This window comes from Glandiceps talaboti, chromosome 4 (assembly GCF_964340395.1).
Source record: "Glandiceps talaboti chromosome 4, keGlaTala1.1, whole genome shotgun sequence".
In the NCBI taxonomy this organism is placed as follows: domain Eukaryota; kingdom Metazoa; phylum Hemichordata; class Enteropneusta; family Spengelidae; genus Glandiceps; species Glandiceps talaboti.
The window spans coordinates 27,862,161-27,879,725 of NC_135552.1; the positions used below are offsets into that span (position 1 = coordinate 27,862,161).

General features: G+C 33.4%; 1 protein-coding gene across 3 annotated transcripts in view; it reads left to right on the forward strand.

Moving 5' to 3' along the window:
* The window catches only part of LOC144434707 (kinesin heavy chain-like), a 52,142-nt gene that overhangs the window by 4,437 nt on the left and 30,140 nt on the right, over positions 1 to 17,565 (forward strand). For all 3 annotated transcript variants that reach the window (XM_078123222.1, XM_078123223.1, XM_078123224.1), the window contains exon 2: positions 15,807 to 15,894. In XM_078123222.1, the coding sequence (XP_077979348.1) occupies positions 15,807 to 15,894 (88 nt within the window). The remainder of the gene's footprint in view (positions 1 to 15,806; positions 15,895 to 17,565) is intronic.

The window sequence follows — 17,565 nt, forward strand, 5'->3', positions numbered from 1 at the left end:
AAGTGATAAGGGTGCCAAGTCCTCATGTAATGTTTAGGTGCTCTTGATACAATAACAATCATTACAGAGTTTAAACCAAACCACGCCATTATATACAAAAATGGTATCAACACAGCCACCACACCTATATTCTTTCATGGTCAACTGACAAATATAAATAATATTGTCAGTCTCTGAGCAATCTGTGATTTAAAAAAGCCTGAGAAGTCTTCTCAAGAATAATAACGGTGCATGCATGAACAGTTCCATCAGTCCAAAATATGTAATAGGAAGTTAGGACTGATTCAAGAACAACATAAATATTGTTTGTTTGCACAGAAATACAATTATGATCCACAAATAACAAATTCATCTTACAACATATCCCTTGAGTGTTCTAAAGTGATGATGACTGGTAAAAAATTTCATTTTGCAATGTCTGCTTGAAATTTGTAATCCAAACATTTATTTGCTGAAATATGATGTAATATGCAGGTGCTGAATGAACTCATTGAAGCCAGCAGTTACATCAATATTATGTATATCAAAATTAATATTAATATCACAAGTCAATTATTGTCTACTGTGTTCCAATTGGTATTGATTTCCAGTGGTATTATATTACAAATTTACTGGTATATTCACATAAATAGTTGTAATGGAGAATTGAGTGATAGCATGCCTATTTCATCTTTCTTTGTGTTGTCATTGCCAAAGGTTAAATGTAGAGGGGGTACACACTAGTGAATTTCCAATTATGGTTGATATGTTTGTACCATATGGTTATAATGTTTCTGTTGACATCATTCAGAATTAAAATATGAAAGAATTTACAGACAAGCAGTATGCAAGGTAGCATTGATGTGTTAACTCAACTGTTTACAAGTAATGCTAAAATAACCTCTGACACCTCTGTCACCCATTCAACACAATTTAAATGTATTTGAATACAAGTGGGAGTTTTATGTATTGTCAGGGTCTCCTTTTCACTGTGTTGGATTCATTCTGCAATCCATTGTTAAAATGGTACCAACACAGCTACCAGTCTAGCATTGTGTCACTCCTTGTATTCTAGCCGTGTAAACAACCAGGTGGGGGACAGCAGAAAGTTGGATGCCTTGACTGTACTGAAATACATACATGTATAGTGCCTCTGAGGACGGTGTAGGTTCATCAATTCACAACAGAATACTCCTAATGAAATTAGATATATTGTATATGTTTGACCTACCAGTAAATTTAGCAGTTATAATTACAGTAGATATTAATGTAAACATCATGGAATGTTCTAACTTCAGGGTAAAGGCAAGCTGCAGAGAGAAGGATCATATTGTGGTATTTTTGTTTGTCAAAGTATGTGTCAGTGACACAAATAAAACCTGTGGTTAAGAATGTATGCTTACATCATATGTATGATTGTGTAATTAGGATGTACCTCCTTAAGGTCACAATTACATGCTGTTAACATGTTACCCCTTTGTCAAGCCATATTTTTGCAAACAAGAAATGACCTTTATCTGCTCTGCTCTGATAGCAATAATAACTGTTCCAGGTACAAGTACTGCTCATCTACGTGTGACTAGATGAGTCTACTAGTAGTAGTACTAGCTGTACATTGTACTCATCAACTATTGTCAAATTGTTCGAAAAGATTGTGAAATATTATACATATATATACTGGGTACCCAATAATTGGTGTTATTATACATGTATATCCAGATTTTGGTATGAACATAATGTGCATGCCATGAACTGAAATAATTGTGTTTAACTTATTTCTTTGACAAAGATTCGTTTTGCACAATTTGATTTTCAAATTACAGGTAGTTACAGGCAGTTACAGTTAATGTATTACCACTCCAGAAATAGTTTAAATGTAATGGCCCAAAAAGACCCTGAAATGACCTTTTTATTTGTATGGTATACAAAGTTTTGCAGGTTTCAAGTGATTTCTGTATTTCCAATATACAATGCATAATATTCCTCTGAATTCTAATTGCTACCAGTAATTACATACATGTAACTGTCATCAATTATAGAGAAGAAAACTATTCATATATTTGGTTTTGCATAATTTGAGGAAAATAGGATTCTGCTGACTCACAGAATAGACTGTTTAAAGTAATTAATCCAATATTACCAACAGACTAGTTAATCTTGTTTACCATGTAGGAAGAGGAAATCCAACAGAAATACAGCTGAGTTTGCCAGGATTCATGAAATGAGTGGCACCATGTGAATGTACATTGCCCAGGCTAATCTTATTTGTATGTCAAGTCATGTCCCTAGCTAATGCAGCATTCTCATCACAAATATTAAATTGACTAGGAATGCAAAATTCATCAAATGGACCCACAACACGCACACAGCTGAATACAAATAAAGTTGTCTGTAATTGCAACAAACATGGCTTCGTTACATTGTATTGCATTTACATTTGTCATGGTTCTGTTATTTTAATCTTGTGATAATGTTACATCTGTGAATTTTATATGCATGTTTGTATATTTTCAATAGAAATATAACCAAGAATCTATATGTATACCTGGTATTAATACAGGGTAATTGGAATATGAGAACCAAACTGTTATTTCTACTAAATGTGTATGTACTTTTGGCTTGCCAGACAAACTAATTACAGTATACAGTATACTTAATAAAAAATGACTTTAGCAGATCAAACATTAGCAAATGAAATTTCTGAGGGATTGCTGTGTTTGTGTTGATAAGTTTTGTCAATCAAAAGCTAGGAATGATCACAGATCAAGGTATGTCATAGATGAATGTATGGGGTCAGAGGTCAGGATTGGCAGAGATCAGTGTCTTACCTGTGTACTCATGTATGATGTAGCTAAATTGTTAATCATTTGAAGCTATTTGTAGAAAAAAAGAAAATTAGTGATTACTGTTGCAGTATTACTTCCCTAGGCTTATACAATATTATATAGTTTTGATAAACACTTTAAATGTGTATTAATTTGGGTATAGTTTTCATTTCCCCATACCGTAAATTTACCATGATTCTCCATAAATTATATACCTTGTACTCAATAATACCAAAAATTACATCATACATTTACCTCATCATCATGGGTCATAAGATTTTACACACTTAAGAATATTTCTTCTTATAATATTCCTCCATTTATAAAATTGTAACATGTAAGAAAATTTGGGGATTTTTGCCACAGACATAATATGTGGCTATTACATTTGAAATCCTAGCACTAACCCTAAACAGGAAGATTTTCCAAAAGATTGCCAATAAAATTGAATTATACATTGTACATATTGGCTAGTTTTTTGTTCACTTTTGATTTTTAGCACTTCTGAATCTGTGTTCATTTGTACAAGTTGTTAAATATTATTTTAATCTTTCTTTCTGATCACATTAGATATCTTTAAATAAAGTTTTACCCCTTTGTCATGAGTTTTCATATTTCACTACATAATGCATTCCTACACAGTTTTATGTTTCCATGGAGTCTACAGTTGACAAAGGATTTTTTGTACACTTCTTTCATACATTGTGCAACATGTAGGTTTAGGGTGAGGAGGGGGGGGGGGGGGTGAAATGACATCACTGGCTGTTTGAATAACAAGAAATATTCAAAAAAGAGATGTAAAGTGTCAACCATGCATGCACATAGCGGTTATGGTACGTATACAGTATAGGACATACCTGACTAGTATTGCATCACATACCTATAGTCAGATAGGTGTGACCGATCATTACACAGGTGATGAAATTAGTTCCATTTACCTTACTAATGCCAACAGTTTGTACATACTTAGTTACATGTATATGATATATATACACATGTATATGCTGGCATTTTGAAATGTGGTTTGAAAAATGTCACCAATCCATGTTGTTGATAGCATGATGTGGTTTTCCTTACCACTGGCCATTAAACCGCCAATCTCAGAGTCTACATACATGTAGTAATGATTTACCTTTCAAAAAATGTTGACACACAATATTTGATTGTCAAGGTTTAAGCAATAACCCCCCGCCGAAGGCGGGTATACACAAGATTTTGGTACAATTCGCGACATATAGCACGAGCCGAATATGGAGCGAATTGTACCAAATTCGAGTGTATACCCACCTTCGGAGGGAGTTATTGCTATTATATTATATCAAAATATGTGTCTATATCTTCTAAATGTGAATCTGTGGTTATTTATATGCCTGAAAAAGGCGAATTCGCACGTACAGGAAAAGATCGTCGGTAATAGATCGTCGGGAACGAGCATATTTTGATGAGTGGATACGTTCATGTCGCCCCCGGACACACACACTGCATGAACGTTATGAACACAAACCATACACTACATTGCATTGCATTGATAAATTACTTTATTTACATCATATAATGCATAACGAAAACGCGTTGAAACTAGCAACAAAGAAAACGGGGCAAGAGGTCAAAGAAAGTAACAATTTTGTTTGGATATTTACATATGAACAATACAATCTTGTACACTGCTAAAAATAGATGTCTCGGCGTTGAATCAGTTGAATCGGAGACAGTAAATCAGAGACGCGACGTTACGCTACTTTAATGTAATGGTTAACAAATTGAACATTGACTGAACCTGAAAATGTACAGTTTTGAAATAATCCTGACGCACTTGACTGATGGTTAAAAGTTAAATTGGTGTTGCTTGATTCAACGAGAGCAGGACGCTGAGACGGCTCGTTGCATGGGAGAACTTGTACCTTATCAGCCATGGCCAGTGATGTTGAAGCCACTGATCAATCGTTGCTTTCGATCGCAAGGTCATCAGTGGAATTATTTGGACTACTGTAACCCAAACTATTGTACAGGATACCTGACACACCTTTACTCTGAGGAAGTGTTAACTTATTGGTATAAGAACGAACACATTCAGCTTGTATGTACTATTCATATGCTAGTTTAGGGGCCCATTTTACCACTGCCAGCCATGGTAAAATGGGATTTTACCACAGTTATTATCCAATCAGAATGGCGCATAGTAGCATGATATAATATAAACAGTATTTTGACATATCACCTTCTTGTCCCACTTTTAATTACTGTAAAATAATTATTAATAATCTAGACATCTTGGTAGGTAATCTTATATAGCCTCTTTGAGGCGTTCTCATCAATATACTGTACCAGAAATAGTGCAGTAAAAATAATAACATTTGCCCACTGCCACCACCACAGACGCCATAAAAGTATAGAATATTGTAAGCTGCGAAATGTACATTATTTTTCAAGAAAATATGGCAATAAATGATTTGGAAATTGCCATGGTTTTACACCAGTACCTACACTACAGACATAACTGGAAAAAGTCCATGCATCAAATTTTCTCAAAAACAGTCCTTCAGCAGTGTGTACAATGTGATGATATCAATGGTTTCTTGATGACTCATGTATTTTCCAATGCCAAATGAAAATACTGATTACAAATAATCACTCAAGTTCATTACTAGAATCAGATATTGAGTTTTTAATTTTAAATTGACAGGTAATTAAAAAGTAGACACTACATGTACATGTCACTTAACCTTTGACATCACAGTGACATGGAAGGGTACACTGATAAATATGACGTCATTTAAAAAATACACATGATTGGAAGAAACTGCTTTTCTGTCTTACAGTTACATGTATATCACAAATGGTTGATGAAATAAAGCAGACATTTTGGCAAATAATAACGTCTTAGAATTATATACCGACCTGATTATGAAATTAGAAAATACAAAATAATAAATTGTGTTGTCTAATTGAAACCAAACATGAAGTGTGTCATTACATGTAATTCACATATTCCAAGGCCATGATAAAACCACTTGTGAATTTTCTACTTTTCTCACAGTACAGTACAAATTCCTTGAGAGCCTCTGTTTTGCCTGAAGACCTGAAAAATAATATATTACTAAGTATTAAATGTGTTTAAAAACCAGACTATATGTTTCTGAAGTCATCAAGTCATCTTCTGAATGCAAATGTACATGTATTAATATATGAAGACAAGAGAATAGAGAGACCTTGAAATAGTCTTAAAGAAAAAATTGATATTTGCTCAAATTTATTTGAAATGATTTAAAACAGACTTTTTGAAAATGTGCTTGTTTGAAAATGTACTGTGTTTTTGTTTGCTGTACTGTAGTTCCTACAGTCAGATATGACTGAATCCAGTGCAGAGTTCAAGCTGTGGTAAGATTTCCCTGTGTTTTTGATGTAGGCCATTAGCATGTAAAATGTACCTGAGTAGGCAGTTCCCCTGATATTTACCAGATTTTCCTGAGATATGATAGTTTATAATTTATAAAATAAGTGTCTTTTATCAGATTTCTCCCTCTCTGTTAAAGCCTCAGCAAAAAGTTAAAACATTCCTTCCTAGATGTTAGTGTGATCTTTGCCTCGATGCTTGCTGTGATAAAGTCCCTTATATTGTCCTGCCAGACTTGTATGTTTTCCCCAAGGATAGCAATATTCATGTCGATGTATTCCCAGATGGAGATGCTAATATTATAATCACGGCGATAAGATTGTTTATTGGTTCATATACAAATGAAGAATGAATGACACAAAGAAAGGAAGAATCCATCATAGCGTTAGAGTACAAGTTTTATTAGTATTATCGGAATCTTAAAAACCGCATCCTTTGAAGTTTAGTGTCAATTGATGAAAGTAGTAATACCTTGTATATTTCAAGATTGTCCATTTCCTTGAATATATTGCTGTATCAAGGCCATGGGAAATTTAACATGTACACCTTGTTTGTCTATTTCAATGTCTTATCAAGCACTTGATGTTGATAATTAACAAAGTACTTCTGTCATCCATCTATGCCCTATAATTTAGTTTTCAAGTTACATGTACATTTAGTCGCTATCAGTAATTCGCCATTTTCCAAAATGTCTGCCATATTATTTTGCAATAGATGTTGACCAAGACCATGTTCTAGAAGTATTCAAGTACTTCATGTTACATGTACTTGTATCAGACACAGATACTTGGTGTTCCAAATCTTTAATTCAAATATTTTACAAATATAAGCGAGTTGCAATAAATACACAGTGTAAACTAGACCAAAATAGTGATACTTGTCATTTAGTATTTATGCATGTCAAATATGGATGAATTTATAAACATGTACATGTTTCATGTAAAAACTAATAATTATCTCACAACAGAATGCAAGAAAAGAAATTAAGAAGAACATCTCAATTCATAATAACACTCCAGACATGAAAAATCAAATAGACTACATGAAGTCAGGATTTGCAAATAAGCTTACACTGATTTTGTAAGAACCAATGCAGACAGTGGAAGACTTATATGGCAGCCTCAACTAGGCCCCAAGGTAGTCACTGAAGTAAAGTGAAGGCTATCTGAGGTATACTTTAAAAAGAAACACTAGTCTGATTTGAAAGACAGCAATTTAATTATGTAGATTTTACAAAGATAGTGAGGAAACCTAATATATTTATATCTTATCTTCATATGAAAATTTCAATAGTTTTTGTGCAGAATTATGATATTGAATAAATATTTTAACATCAGACAATATATTAATGAGAAACTTTCATTGAAGATTTTTTGTGATGACTCAGTATAGATTTACTGTAAAGCCATTGCGTAGAGTTACACCCATTAAAATGAAGTAAATTTGAGGTATTTATACAGAACTATTTCTGATCTCAAAGTCTGCCCTAATTAAAATTATCGCAACAAATTTTGTTTGTCTCTTAAATCACATTTTATATCAGACTCCATGCTGGAGTACTAGCACTCATAATTTCTAATAATTGTGTACTACATTGTACTTATCTAAAATGTATAAGCATTACCTCAGAATGATATATTCATTAAAGTAATGAAAATTATTATCTTAAAAAATGTTAAATGATTTTCAGAGTGTCTCAGAGTCCAGCAGAAATAAATAGATTGAGATGGTTTTATCACTGACTTGTAGATTTTGTTGTTTGGTTAGGTACATGTAGTCGTCGTCTTGAACTGAATATAAAATGTAAAACCTGATCAGATATCATAACATCCTTTCATTAAAGGAAGGATTTGTTGTAGTTTTGGCCATGAAATGACCAAATTGTCCTAATTATATGAAATCCTAATAACCAATCAAATCACCTTCATTAGAAAGGTCCATAGTATTCATAGAGGCACCTTAACTGTTACTGTTTAGGCACCCCAACTGTTATAGGCACCATAACTGTTACATTTAGGCACCCCAACTGTTATAAGCACCATAATTATTATGTTTAGGCACCCCAACTGTTATAAGCACCATAACTGTTACTGTTTAGGCACCCAACTGTTATAGGCACCATAACTGTTACTGTTTAGGCACCCAACTGTTATAGGCACCATAACTGTTACGTTTAGGCACCATAACTATTATGTTGTCGCAGTCTTTTGTATTAAATGTCCCTGTCTAATGTATCATTACACAGCTCCCACTTCTCATTTATTGTTAAGTTTTTCCCACCTTATGTAATATTTATTTGGCAATCAATATATCTGATTTTCTAAAATAGAATGGGTGTACGTGCTGAACGTAGTGTACATGTAGTACTGAATATGGGGCAATGATTCTGATGTTTGAATTCCTATGGAGTTTGTACAGTCCTATTGTACTATTCTGTGTCAAACCACTAAAGATCAGATGTCAGCATGATTAGTCACTGGTTCAGTTAGTGGGATAAAAACAGCTGACAAGTTAATTTATTTTCCTTACTTACATGTCTGGGTATCATTACCTTTGAAGTACTAAAAAGTAGATAATATATAATATTTTTATTGTATTTGCTACTGAGTGAATTGAATTTTAGAATTTGTTTTTATTTTATTTCTCTAAATTTAGTAGATTACTGATAGAGTTCTTCTGATAAACTTGTTGATAAAGTTTTAATCAATGCTGATATTGTAATATTTCTAATCATTAAATTCATCTATTAATCTAAATATGTACATATTCCGAAATATTGATTTACCAAAGGCATGTCTTCATTATGCATGACAGAAGTTGAATACATGTCACAGCAATATCAGACACCCAGTGGCAATTTTCTCCCTTTCATTCTTCCCTATTAATACTAGTATATTTCATGTAAACAAAACATCCCAACAGTGCACCAGTGTTACCAGGTGACAAAGTCATCATTATTCTTATTATTTATTCAAGTATGTGACCTACCATGACCCCCGTCTTTGAATCCAGTGACCCAATGAAACCTAAAACCTGAAATAGTATGATCAAGAAAGTCTTTGCTAGATTGAGTAATTGTGACAGTTCCTTGTCAGCTTGTTGTCAATAATTGGGTAGTGCAGTCTCAGCAAGGAAAGATGAGTTAGCTTGTTGGACATGATCATTCCCTTGGAATACAGGCAGATAGCAGTGTGACTATGGCCCCTGGTAATTGGCAAGGAGTTGGGGTTTCAATGTTGTTGACAAGGTTGAATGGAAATAGAAGTTAATTTAAAGATTTCTCTAAAAGAAAAGTAGTGTGGCAGCTGCAAAACTGTTAATCCGTTGTGAGGATAATTGAAAATAAAAACATAGCACAAGTGTAGCTGCGTTGTAAAAGAAAGAAGGGAAAAAATACTGTAGAACTCAGGAGCTCTTTTGTTAATATTGTTGGTAAATGACATCAAAGAAAAGACTTGAATAACATCAAACAAAGCAAAGTGTGTGTTATTGATAGCTATAAGAATTTCTCTTTTTGCAGTGTGAGAGTTACAATCGTTGTGTCGTTGACCAATGATTTGTACCATGGCAACTGCTTCAAAATCCAAGGTGATGAGGCATGTAGACAGATTAATAATCATTTGATCGTTCTGTTTACATGTAGCTAATGTAATGAAAGATGAATGTGATGGTTAAAAAAACATGAAATTCAAGATGGTTGTACATGGAATTTAAGACAAAGCAAAATGCCAATCGCTGTTATCATCTTTATGAACAGGAAATAACATTTAAACCAAATGATATCGTCCAATCAGAAAGTAACAGTCACTTAATCTGCTTGTTTACTGGTATATTGCACTGTCAGTTAAAAATATGAATAAACGGAATGGGAACTTGTTAGTTGCATTTTGATAAACGTGGAGAAAGGGATCTTGTTAGTTGCATTTTGATAATCATGGAGAATGGGATCTTGTTAGTTTGAATTTTGATAACACAGAGAATGGGATCTTGTTCGTCACGATTTGATGAACGCCGAGAATGGGATCTTGTTAGTTGCATTATGTTGTCACTTAGTGATAATGGCTATCAAGGAAATAACCAGAACTGGAAACTAATGCATTGAGTAATTCTTCCACATTTGTTTGTCAATCATTGGCATGAAGTACACAAAGACTTTAAAGATGCAGGTATTATGTACATGTATAGTACAGTACAGTACAGGTATGTTCAAGGGAAAGAAATAAACGAACAGAGATCTAACGATGCATGAACATCGACTATAGGTGCACTTAGCAGTGAATTCAATGTGCTAAGCACATTGTAATCATGCAAGTGATATAATTACACCATCATTGATGTAATTTTGATGTGAACTGAAATCAATGATTTGATTGATTGATTGATAAATAAAGTTCAGGTTCAAAGGTCAGTAGAGTTACAAGTTTACAGGTATGTCTGAAAAATAAAATGCATGGTCTTTGCTGATCCCTTGGTCGTATTGTAGTAAACTGAAACTGTACATTGTACATCACATATATTTTTAAGGTGTACAATATGGACACCATCTTTCCTTTCTCGTATTTACATGAAAATTTGTCATACTCTGCCAAAGTAACATTTTCAAGACCAAAAGTATGATAGATATTACACAACAGTAATATATATAAGGTAGTTTTGACTTTTTGCATTACATGTAAGACTGCTTTCACAATGTGATGATCCTCTTACTATGAACTATTGCAGCAATTGAAATGTCTGTAGAGAATTAAAGACTATATGGAAATCAAAATTATACAGTTTAAAATGGGAAAGATGTAGAATATATATAAGATGTACTGAGAATGGGTAAGAATTATGGTATAACAAAAGTTTCAGCTAAACATTTCAAAATAATTGCTTTTCCAACTTCACAATAGCCCAAAGACTTGGTTGGCTATTCAGCTAGTGTCATTAGCCTGGAAAAAAAAACCAGTGTGCTGTGTCAGATAGGCAAGTCTCTGGGCTACCTTCCCAGTCACTTGCTGTAAGTATAGACCAAGCAGTTGCATGACTGTATACTAAAGTGTTTTTCAGTGATATGAATTTAAATAAAGTGAGGAACATTAATTTAACATACGCATATACTCTGAACAAAATTTTACAAAATGATTGGTAGTATACCACTTAATTTAATTATATTTTATATCTGTCATGCCCTGAAACCTAACCTAACCTGAGATATCTGCCCTGATAACGTTAGATTGCTTGATATCGATTGAATAGTCTACTGTCAGGCACTTTCTGACAATCTGTAAGAGACATTAGTCATGTCAAATTTCTTTCTTCAACTTTAGACAGTAATGGAATTGACGACCCTTCATGGAAATCTACATAGCAGATTCTGCTATGAGAAGTGCCCTATGTTATATCTATAACACTCAGACTGACACACAGAATGTGGGCCTCTTGAAATATACAATTGTATGTTTGCAGTGATGTTCATTCCAGGACATGATAACCAGCTCCTATTGATAGTACAACTAATATATACCTACTGACCTTAACTGATATATGTCACAGAATGTTGGCATTTTGAAACATACATTGTAATATTTACGGTGATGTTCATTCCAGGACATGGTAACCAGTTCCCCATAATCAACCCAGACTAGAAATAAACATGAAATGATAACAAATGAACGTAAATATTAAATCATATTCTGATTGAAATTTACACATAATTAAATACAAATTTGTAATAAGTTTGATTACGTTTGGATTATCCTGTTTACAGGAAATTAAAATGAATTTTTAATTTGACAGATATTGCAGGTCTGCCTGCAGTATTGGAATTCCAATAAAAACGTTTTGGTTCCCTGGAGAAATGTAACAGCCCATATGTTATCAGCGGGAAAGGCCATTTTCATATCAGTTTCTCATATGTATGTATGTGTAAACCATTCAACACCATAACAGTTTACCAAGATGATAATACTACAGATGACAGCATCATTTGTAGGTTCAAATTCAGTCAAATATTTCCTCTCCATTTCTACAATTATCCCAGTAACATACTGCTCTTTTCGCTCTTTGAAATGTAATGAATACAAGATTCTTAGTCTTTTTGTGCATTCATCATTTTGAAATAGATTTGCAGAAAATGAACCTCCAATTATAGTCAATATTTTGATGGATTTGTTATGTAATCATTATGAAAGGTCAAAGAATGTTAATTTTGTGTTCAATCATGTTGATTTCACTTAGATTGCAATCATTTATTGGCTGAATATATCAAATGTCCAAACTACTGTTATGTAAATTTCAAGTAACTGTTACCATAATCAAAATGAATTTCTCCCATAAAGTGTTTCTGTGGTTGCAATTATGTCACTCAAAATGTACAGTGGAAGACATATTTCACTACTGTGTTGATTTCGGTTCTTGTGAAATATCCAGAAATGGGGCCTCTCTCTGCCATGTTGAATTATAATCACGTACTGATGGCATGTTATCCCACCACTTCATAATGAGTAATTCTGTCAATGCTGTCTCATTATTGGACTATACTTAGTGCTCCATTTACATGAAATGGGGACACAGTCACTGAATGATACATGAAATATCACTCTTTACAAATAAACAGTCTCAAAAGGACCTACTGAGAAACAATGTGTATGATAAGCTACTGTAATATTGGAATCTCAAAAAAAACACTGAAGACAATTTTTCCAGAATTTGAATTGAACGTTGGTCCTTCCAGATGAAATGAAGATATGAAATAATTGTAAATAAATTTTTGTTTGTATGGAAACATTTGGGCTTGAAAGTGACAGAAGTTTGAAAATGTTATTTTCAGCTAATTTTAATTATTACAAACTAGAAATGTTCATACCTTGGAGTAAGTAAAGTGGCAGTGTTGTTACTGAGAATGTCATTAGAACAACCTTCATATTATCAAGGGACTATGAAATGGTAAAACTTACATTGTTGAAATCTATCTAGGGGTTTCTGTTAATGGGTATCATCAAAGATGCAAAAACTAGACGATGAAATATTAATTTATGATCCATAAAGTATGCAAAAAGGAAGCGCATGTTGTGAAATTATCAATATGCCATACTTTTGTCAACTAAATAATACTAAACTACTGTCTCAGAGATTTCCAGTTTTCTGTAGAGTAGTCATAATAAGATTTATACAAATTACTTGAAGCAATTTGCAAAGTCTTGTCATAATTTTGAAAGGAAAGACAACATTTTCACATTTGAAATAGAAAGAAACCCACAGGGTTGCACCAAGCTTTCACAGAGAAACATAAAGCTGGTAGTTATTGTACAGAAGTATTTTTCTAGGGCAGTGCAAAATTATAAAATATGTTCTGAGCCATTAGTGACAAATACTAATATAATTTCTAATGATTTAACTCATTAATTATTATTGACATAATATCTAGGCATCAAAATTGTTAAATCAGTATAATAATTTTAGAATACTTGATATTTGGAATGTGTGAAATGTTAACCTTTGAAACTGAATGTATAACTGATATAAGGCTACTGAAATTGATTTTGATGGAACTGTTTTAAAAATTATGGAGAGATACAAAATGGATAAGGTATCGAATCTGAAACAAAAATTTGTTTGAAATACATACATACATACATACATACATACATACATACATACATACATACATACATACATACATACATACATACATACATACATACATACATACATACATACATACATACATACATACATACATACATACATACATACATACACTGAATGGCAAAATTTGTACAAATTTTGAGTCGAGTTTTTATTATGCAGTGTGAGAAATTCAAAGGGAAAACTAGATGATATATGTACAAAGCTGTCATCTTTCACTGTGTTAAATTACATCAATTATAAAACTAGATTATCTGCTAGGGTCAACCAATCCAGGTAGCCTGTCTTCTATTAATGAGATACAATCCTATCCCATAGCGCCAAACTGATAGGAATTTAATGTGTTATGTTTCATGTCATATGATATTTTCACAGTTGACAGCAGCTTACACTCTACCTTTTGGATGGCGTGTTTATCTATCCTGCAGTCACCCAAATAGACAGTCAGTCAGACTGTCTATTGTAGAATATTTAATATGCATTGATGATTCAATATCTAATCTTTCATACTTGGAATGAATATTTCATAGTACCAACGCTTTGCTCTCTCACTCTCATTAATATTTGATCAACGTTTAGTTTGAGCTCTCATGTCTATGTGTTTCATTTGCAAGACTTTTTCTATAAAACCTGATGTTCTTCCTAGAATTTGTTCTCAAGAGGGTTGAGTGGCATGCCTCCACTCTAGTATTTGCCACTAGGAGACCAGGAAGGGTTGTATCAAGGGTCAGACCTCCACTCTAGTATTTGTCACTAGGAGACCAGGAAGGGTTGTATCAAGGGTCAGGCCTCCACTCTAGTATTTGCCACTAGAAGACCAGGAATAGGTGTATCAAGGGTCAGAGTCCAATATACATGTAGATAGCAGTGAACTAGTTTAAGCATTTTTCCATTTTATCAAGCTGGTGCTCAGAAGTGATAGTGGTCTCGGCACCCTTATTACCCATTTCAAGGAGAACATCAAGTCTTAGCATCAATATTATATATTGTATAACTAGTTTACTGAAATACTGCAAAACTTAGGATGATAGCTCACAGTCACAGTTATTAGCATGATGGCAATCAGTAATCAAAGTTCAAAATTTACCCATGGGTGTTTACCACAATGTTTGTCCAACCTCATCAATTTCAAATACAATTCTACAATGTCCAATAATGTGTATTCTGTTATTAAACGTGTTCAAGGCCAATGTTGAGGGCTGGTAGATCTCTTTCTTTATAAGCATGTACATCATTTTGGCTCCCAAAGAGGGGCTTATGATTTGTCATTCTTACGATGAATTGTTCATACACAAAAAGGACTTGTGACAACTGGTATACTAAATGTCAAAAAAGACTACTAGAACCTTGTAATACACACTGTCTTCAATTCACACAAATATTAGGTAATATCAATGTGAAGATTTTGTTCATTTCCTAGCTTTACAGTATTACAAACCAGTTCTATTTTATATTATTTTCACAAAAGATGGTCAGAGTACAGTGAATATTATATTGAATAGTAGCTAAAGTTTAATTAACTACATCTACAACTGCATACAAAGATACCAATCTGATTAAATTCTGATGTAGGATTAGATCTTTATTTACCTTGATTTCTGCATTGTTGCTTGTTTTCAATTTTGTTGTTCTGAGAGTGATTGCCTTGTAAGGAAGAACCACCAATATACACACAACATATAACATATAACATAGGTATTAGCCATAAATCCTACATCAGATTTTAGTTACATTGACAACTATACATTCTTTAATTTATTAACAATTGACAACTATGATATGTCCAATATAAAATATAAGAAGATGATTTAGATTTATCGTTCTATGATATTGATGGCAAATTTAGAATCTCACTCTTACATACAATGTATGATGATACAGTATTGTTTATTTATGCATACATAATTATGTTGACACTTCACATTGACTGGCATGTGTCAATCATTCATTCTTTTGTCTTTTTCATATCTTCACAGGGTAAAGTATGGGTGTTTGACAAAATTTTCAAACCTAACTCAACGCAAGAACATGTCTATAACTCTTGTGCCAAAATGATTGTGAAAGGTGAGTTTACTTGTTTTATCTTGGTGTTGTATGTTTCATTGACAGCACTGTATGTAATTATATGATTATACTTTTCACTCCTTTAGTTTTGTTTTGTGTAACTAGCATCAACGCTACTTTTACTGGTATGGTAAGTTAAATTTTAGGAACCGCATTTAGAATGATACATGTATATAGGCATTCATTTATTCTTACTTTTTTGTAACATTTATCAAGTGTCAGTAGCAGTATCACATTATCAATTTATAATTTGGTATGGAATGTTATCCTACAAGTAACATTATTTGGTGTACATGTAGTATTGCCCCCTCCATGTCTCCTTTAACCTGCCCTCCACGACAACCCATACAAACACGTACATACGCTCCACCACTGCCCTCCAGTACAACCCATACAAACACGCACATACACTCCACTACCGCCATACCACTCCACATGTATACACACGCAACCACACCACTCCATACACACATCATACACAGTGTATTCTTCAATCTGGTATGAACTACAGGCAAATTATTCCAGTGTATTACCAGTGGGTTTTTTTCAGTTTTGTTGTTCATGTAACATGATTTGTTCATTGTACTTGTAATTCCTCAGATTAGAACTGTATATATGTAGTGGAACTTTAGATGAGTACCAGAGTACCCGCCCCTTTCACAAAACACCACTGAACCCCCACCCCCCAAAATCAGGATAAAACCTTTAAAGTGGACTGTTAATATACATATAGTAACACCTGTCAACAAGTAGTCATTGGAGAAAACACAAGGATAACAAAATGTAATATGATACAGTCTACAAATGTAGTCTATATACATGTCTGTAAAAGTGTGACACAATTCTGAATAGGTGACCCCATCAAATCTAGTATAGCATATACAGTCACTCCAAATTTTGGTTTGCATTACCTAGGGGTAGTTTGAAAGGCAATTGATTCTGTAAAGTATCCCATATGTGTCAATAGTTTCATTGAGAGCACCTCAAGCCATCAGAGGGTAACAGTCAATAAACTGTATGACCAACAGTAGTAGCACAGATGTCTGGCTTTCAGGCAGTCAAGCAATTAACACGTCTGCGAGTTGAAGCGGAAGAGATTGGTCTTCGTTTATCCGGTCTTCGTTTATCCCTCGGTAACATTAAACGATGCACCTTCTACTCTTTCCATTGAAATAGTTTTATTAGAAAAGGAGAATAATACAAAATAGTTGGATTGAAAAAAAATATGTAGCAGGATGACCTTTGACCTTTGATCTCAAAAGACAAACCACCAGCCATTGACCTGCATATCTGATAATAGCATTGCCATGGGTACTATTTGAGCTGTCATTGCACCTAGGAGGAAACACAATACAACAAAGGAACTGTCACTTAGGACACATGCTGATCAATTTGTACTACTTACTACCCGAGAACACAGGTATATAGACTTTGCCCAGAGAGAATTATTACCTCCCAGTCACAGTATGTTATATCTTGTTTTCAAGTACTACCATTGTATTAAAGATTGCTTGCTAGTTATTTTGAGCTTACAAGTGAATAAAGACACACACAAAATCCATTCAGTGTTAGAAAATTTTGAAAAACTCAAATATCATTTATTTATAAGTTTGATAATTGTCTTAATTACTTTACTGTATGGATAAGAACCTTTGTTGAGTGACAATATGC